At 48.5% G+C, this 6,695-nt stretch overlaps 1 protein-coding gene across 1 annotated transcript; it reads left to right on the top strand.

Annotated features, from left to right (window-relative positions):
* The first annotated feature begins 3,805 nt into the window (after window positions 1-3,805).
* LOC128331771 (diacylglycerol kinase kappa-like) lies at window positions 3,806-6,039 on the top strand. Its single transcript, XM_053265616.1, has 3 exons — window positions 3,806-3,888; window positions 4,554-4,582; window positions 5,100-6,039. Exon 3 carries the CDS (start codon window positions 5,198-5,200, stop codon window positions 6,017-6,019), a length of 822 nt encoding a protein of 273 aa, XP_053121591.1. The 5' UTR covers window positions 3,806-3,888; window positions 4,554-4,582; window positions 5,100-5,197; the 3' UTR covers window positions 6,020-6,039.
* The last annotated feature ends 656 nt before the right edge of the window (window positions 6,040-6,695 follow it).

The raw sequence follows: 6,695 nt of genomic DNA, 5'->3' as shown, positions 1-6,695 counted from the left end.
ACATTGTATTCATGACAGAATTATGCCATCTTCTCCATAACTGGCAATTGATAGCCTCTGATATAGCTTGATTGATTGGTCGGTCAAGATATTACAAAAACAGCAAAAAATGCTAGTGCTGTTTCCTTTTAAGGAAATTGAAGTGTGCTCCTTGGGCTGCCATGTAAGCATACTTGGAATCAGTGTCCTTGAAAGCATATTATGTGTACAAATAAGCCCTATTCACAAGTTACGTTCAATGCACAAACAATGGTACACTTCATATCTGTAGCCTGTGTTTGAGGGGCCTGTACTCAGGTCCACCTTTTAAATGAATCCATGTACAAGCATTCACAGAAAAATGTGTACATGTGTAGCATTTGTAACATCTGAACATAATCTAACATCTGAATAGGGCTATAGATATAAACAAAATCAGAATTTCTCTGATGGCATTTTCAGCTCAGTACAGAAAGGAGTGCTTACACATGCATTGTAGAATGTGGAGCTGGTTTTATCACCTTTTTGAGACAGAAGAAGCTACTTATGGATGTGGATTTTAAAACATCAGCACATGTGGTACAAGAAGTCCATATAGAGTTTTGTGACCCCTTCTTTGCATTTGTGCATCTTTTGGAAGTTTGGAACTCATGAAGCTATAAAACGAAGGGATTATTGAAAGAATAGTTGGGTGCTTTTAGATTTTATGTATTAGCCCATATGAAATATTAACATAATGGGTATTATTGGTTATTTTAATGTGTATGTATATGTGGTTTTTGATGATTTTAAGGATTTATGTATTGATTTGAGTATATATGTGGGTAATTCTAAAACAGTATATATTAAATATCCAGCAACTTTCATCCTTTGGTATGTTTTGAGAAAAATCCTTACAATATTAGGTTGCAGTTGAATGTGTCCCCTTAATGTCTTTTTTACAGATTTATTTAATATTGCATACAGCAAAGGTTTTGTGTGGGTGGGTTCTTGTGGTGCAATATAGAGTTTCTATTGGACTCACCTAGGTCCTTCTTCTTTTTGTTGCCATTCTTTCACCTGAAACATGTCCTTTATTTTTATTTATTTTTTGTGGGGGGGACTCTTTAAAAAGTTGAAAAACGTCTGTGGAGAGGGGTGGGAAAGTTGGCCTCATGACTGTAAACTATGAGAGCAGGTGCGCCCTTCCCCGTGCCAGGGATGCACCTAAGCAATTGGGGTGCCTCCAACAGCCAACCCTGCACCCGCCACGCCATGCCTCTGTTTTTTGGTTTTGCATAATTCAAGCCACCATGGCATGTGTGTGGCTGAGGGGTGGGCCGGGGGGTGAGCTGAGCAGGACTTGCCTCCCACCCCCTGGTGGTGGTGACCGGAGTGACCACTCGGCCTGTCCATTCAGCCCAGAGGCTCTTGTTTACTGCGAGGTGCTACAGCGCACCGGTGCAGTTAAAATAGATTGCCACAAGCCCATGATGCCACGCGCTGGAGCACCTCGCAGTTATCAAGAGCCACTGGGCTGAATAGACAAGCCCAGCGGTCACTTCGGACAACACCAGGGGAGCAGGTAGGCAAGTCTTGCTAAGCTCACTCCCCAGCTGCCACTCCTCGCTTAAATTATACAAAACAAAAACACCGGACGTACGGTGTGGCGAGGCGGGCACAGGTGGTTGCAGGAGGGAGCCCCCCCTGACCATTTGGAGTCTGCCCCTGGAGGCCATGGACCAGGGTCCCAATGTCTGGGGGTAAGAGCGCCTCTGCCCCCCCCCCCAACCAGTCAATCCTCAAGGAAAAACATTCTGAGCAAAAAACACTCTGAGCAAAGTGACTTTCAACAGCAACTGAGTGCTTCCGTATTTCTATGTGACACCTTTTTGCTTCCTGATAAAATAGTATACTGGAGAGTAATTGCAGTGCTGTTGGTGGCGGCAGCAGCCAGAAGGGCAGGAAGTGAGGGATACATACCAGCTGACAGAATGTCAACAAAACATTAAGCAAAAGCACTTCCAACAACAACATATGGTTTAACTATAGTGGCAGAAATAATAGCTGTAAGGAGGCAATCGCTAGAATGCCTAAAAATGTAAGAGTAGCATCTTTAGCGGGATTCATCCATCCCCTGTGGGTCCATGAGCTACCATGATGGGTCTTTTGAGAGGACAGAGAGGAGGTCCCTTTGTCCAATGTTCATTTTAATGTGCAGTACATCAAACTATATGCAGCAGAAACTAAGATTTTGTACAGTTGGGCCTACTGAGTTTAATAAGGATGTGGGTTGTTTCCTAAGAAGAAACAGAGGGGGTGGGGATAATTGTTTGCTTTCCATTGTCATAACCTTATACTAAAAGTACATTACAGCCTTCTGTTGTGCCCTCTCATTCTTTGTGGGCCATCTTCATTTTGTGTGCTTCCCCTCTTTCTTTGTCCTTCTCATTTCCCCTCCCTCCCTCTCGGTCACTTTCGATTCATTCGCCTTTTACCTTCTGTAAGCAAATTCTGAAGGAAGGGGATGCTTGTGGGTAGGGGTGGGCTGCAGCCGCTGCTTGTGCAGTTGGACACAAAGTTTATAGTAAACCTGCATGCTTCCTTTGTAACATGTAAGAATGCAAAGGCAACAGCCGCACCCACTGCATGTCCCCAGCATCTGGGATTCTGCTTGTGCACCTGGAGGTTCTCTATAGCCATCATGACTAATAGCCACAGAGGGATCTCTCCTCCTCTGTGAATGTTTCTAACCCCCTTTCAAGCCCATCTAAGCCAGTGGTAATCACCGCATCTAGAGGTGGTGAGTTCCACAAGTTAATTGGCTTTCTTTTTGTGTATTCTGAACAGAGACGGGCCTCAGTGCTGAAAGTGATTTAGAGGAATTTCCTAGCTAAAGCAAGTGATTAGGTAGAAATCTAATCTAAGTGATTAGGTGGAAAATTAGCTGGGGACATGCAATGGATGTGGCTGTTGCCTTTGCCCTCTTATATGTTACAGAGGACTCATGCAAGGCTTATTATAAATTTTGTGTCCAACTGTACAAGCAGCAGCTGCAGCCCACCCCTATCCACAAGCATCCCCTTCCTTCAGAATTTGTTAACAGAAGAGGAAAGTCAAATGAATAGAAAGTGACATGTGGGGAGCAGGGAGGGCAGGACTGGGATGACTCGCCCCTGGTGCTCTGACACTTTGAGCTGCACCCCCAAGACAGTGTTTGGATTCAAACCAGAGCCAGCATGACCAGTAACAGTAACTTGTGACTTCACAGTCAGCCACAGAATTCTGCCATCATGGTTCCCCTTGGAAACCTGCGAAGATTCTGCAGCAGGCTCACTTGGCAGCGTTTTAGATTAGCTGAAGCATCTTCGATAAATTGGCTGTCTTCGGCCGTGAGTTTATTAGCAGCTTAGCAGCTTAGTTGTCAAGATGGGTGGCTGTTGGTCATGTGTGGCCTGCAGGTAAGTCTCTGGCATGGTGGGTGAAGCAAAATCTAATGGCGGTGTGGACTGGGTTTTTAAAGATGCCCTTCCGTTGTTTTCGCCTGTCTGGGCAGAGAACTGAAGCCCAGCCTGCTGTGTTCACACGTGTTTGTGCTCTCTGTGGGAACTTCAGTGGTCACAAGTTCACCACCACTATTCACACCACACAGCTTCTCCTTGAAATGCAGGCAGCCCTCGAAGGTCACCTGCTTGGCTGATTTCCACTGTGTTTCTTAAGCTTGGAGGTCCTAGACCGGTGAAGCTGTATCACTCAGGAGCTACTGGCTGGCTCCTGTGGGCCCACTTGGGGGGTTGTGGGGAAATCCTGCCCACCAGCTGAAGCTGACTTCAAAAGCTGCCCCCCAGCACCCCCATGTTATTTCCAAGAACATGCCTAACCTTTTCTTCTTTCATGTTCCCATAGGTCTCACCCAGAGGCAGAACCAAAGTGAGTTGCTCTCTTCTCTACCCTTGACTCCTCTTAATGCTTTTGGCTCTGGTGTGGCCAGCTGAAGGGATGGGGGGGAGTGATGAGGGGGAGGTGTTCAGACATAGCCCAAACCCAGGTGTGGCATATATTGCCTCATCAAGGTGAGCCCATCTCCTTTCCATGTTCAGAATGCCAGTAATTGGCTGCTGAATCAAATGCCAATTTCATCAACTGTCCCCTTGATACCTTTGGCAGGCTGCCTCCCTCCTATTTAAAAAACAAAACAGCATGTATGTGTCCCTTTGGGGACTTTTTTGGGGGACTTTTTTAAAAGTGGGGAAACTACACTGGAGAGGGGTGGGAAAGCTGGCCTCATGACTGTGAACTACGAGAGCAGGCCCACCCCCTGCCCCGCCGCCACCAGTCAATCCTCAATGAAAAATACTCTTGAGCAAAATGCAGTGAGTAACATTCAACAACAATTACATTCACTGCTCCCAACTATGGAATCATCCAAAATTAGCAGGGCCAGCTAGAAGGATTGGGGAGAGGACATACTTGGCTGCATGTGAATTAAAATTAGAGGGAGGGCACATACTAGTAATGCCCCTAGTATTACTGGGGGAGGAGACCCTCTCTTTCCTGTGATTTGCTACTAAGAATATTTCTCCTTATCTCTGCAGGGATGAAGATGAAGAGGGGGCACTGACAGGTAAGTGGATGATGAGAGTGCCTGCTTCTCCTCAGGGCTCCCCAGCCCCCTGGGGAAAGCCTCCTTGGAGAACTGTTTCTCTTAGACAATGGAGAGAGATGGGCAGACATCCATCTGATGGATGGATAGCAGGAGGGCAGGTTCAGCCACCTCTATCCTTTGCTGTTGATGCAGCCGAAAGTGTTAGAGGAGACTGGGGGGGGGGCTCTGTGAGTCACATCTAGCTATCCTCTATTCGAGGAGGAGATGGGGAAAGGGCTGTGGCAGCAGGCAGGTAGGTTTGGTCATTCTCCATTAGAGGTTGGGACTTTTGAAAAAGTCCTGCGAAAAACCTTCGCCCACACCCAGCCCCAAAACATCCTCTTCATTCCTTGCTTATTTCCTTGGGTGGCCGACCTCACCCACAATCCCAGACTACTTCCAAGCTGGCTAACGTAGGCAGAAAAGGGAGGCCATTTCTATCAGGCCTACAAGCCACGATCATTTCCTGATTCCTGCTTTATTTCCTCTCTTTCAGGTCATCCCAGAAACCCAAGCCATGTTGCACTATTTACTGGGGAACTCCCCAATGTTTTGGGGGACACTCTGGAGAAAGAGCTGATCAAGGAGCCCTCCATGCCAGAACCCCTTCCAGCACCTCGCATCACCAACAACATCCTGGGGGAAGAGCTCACTGAGGAACCCTCCATGCCAGAACCTCTTCCAGCACTTCGTATCACCAACGACATCCTGGGGGAAGAGCTCACTGAGGACCCCTTAGTGACAGAACCCCTTCCAGAACCTCGCATGACCAATGACATCCGGCGGGAAGCGCTCACTGAGGAACCCTCCATGCCAGAACCGCTTCCAACACCTGGCATCACCAACAACATCCTGGGGGAAGCGCTCACTGAGCAGCCCTCCATGCCAGAACCCCTTCCAGCAACTCATATCACCAATGACATCCTGGGGGAGGAGCTCACTGAGGAACCCTCCGTGCCAGAACCCCTTCCAGCACCTCGCATGACCAATGACATCCTGGTGGAAGAGCTCACTGAGGAAACCTCCATGACAGAACCCCTTCCAGCACCTGGCATGACCAATGACATCCTGGGGGAAGAGCTCACTGAGGAAACCTCCATGCCAGAACCCCTTCCAGCATCTGGCATGACCAATGACATCCTGGTGGAAGAGCTCACTGATGAACCCTCCATGCCAGAACCTCTTCCAGCACCTCGTATCACCAACAACATCCTGGGGGAAGAGCTCACTGAGGAACCATTCATGCCAGAACCAATTCCAGCACCTCGCATCAACAACAACATCCTGGGGGAAGAGCTCACTGAGGAACCCTCCATGCCAGAACCTCTTCAAGCACCTCGTATCACCAACGACATCCTTGGCGAAGAGCTCACTAAGGAAATCTACATGACAGAACCCTTCCAGCACCTCGCATGACCAATGACATCCTGGGGGAAGCACTCATTGAGGAACCCTCCATGCCAGAACCCCTTAAAGCAACTCGCACCACCAATGACATCCTGGGGGAAGCGCTCACTGAGGAACACAGCATGCCAGAACCCCTTCCAGCACCTCGCATCACCAATGACATCCTGGGAGAAGCGCTCATTGAAGAAACCTCCATGCCAGAACCCCTTCCAGCACCTGGCATCACCAACAACATCCTGGGGGAAGCGCTCACTGAGCAACCCTCCGTGCCAGAACCCCTTCCAGCACCTAGCATCACCAATGACATCCTGGGAGAAGCGCTCATTGAGGAACCCTCCATGCCAGAACCCCATCCAGCAACTCACATCACCAATGACATCCTGCGGGAAGAGCTCACTGAGGAACCCTCAATGCCAGAATCCCTTCCAGCAACTCACATCACCAATGACATCTTGCGGGAAGAGCTCACTGAGGAACCCTCCATACCAGAATTCCTTCCAGCAAGTCACATCACCAATGACATCTTGCGGGAAGAGCTCACTGATGAACCCTCCATGCCAGAACCTCTTCCAGCACCTCGTATCACCAACGACATCCTGGGGGAAGAGCTCACTGAGGAACCCTCCATGCCAGAACCTCTTCAAGCACCTCGTATCACCAACGACATCCTTGGCGAAGATCTCAC

This window comes from Hemicordylus capensis, chromosome 6 (assembly GCF_027244095.1).
Source record: "Hemicordylus capensis ecotype Gifberg chromosome 6, rHemCap1.1.pri, whole genome shotgun sequence".
In the NCBI taxonomy this organism is placed as follows: Eukaryota; Metazoa; Chordata; class Lepidosauria; order Squamata; family Cordylidae; genus Hemicordylus; species Hemicordylus capensis.
Note: the sequence above shows the minus strand (reverse complement) of the source record. Positions and strands in the feature narration are given on the sequence as shown.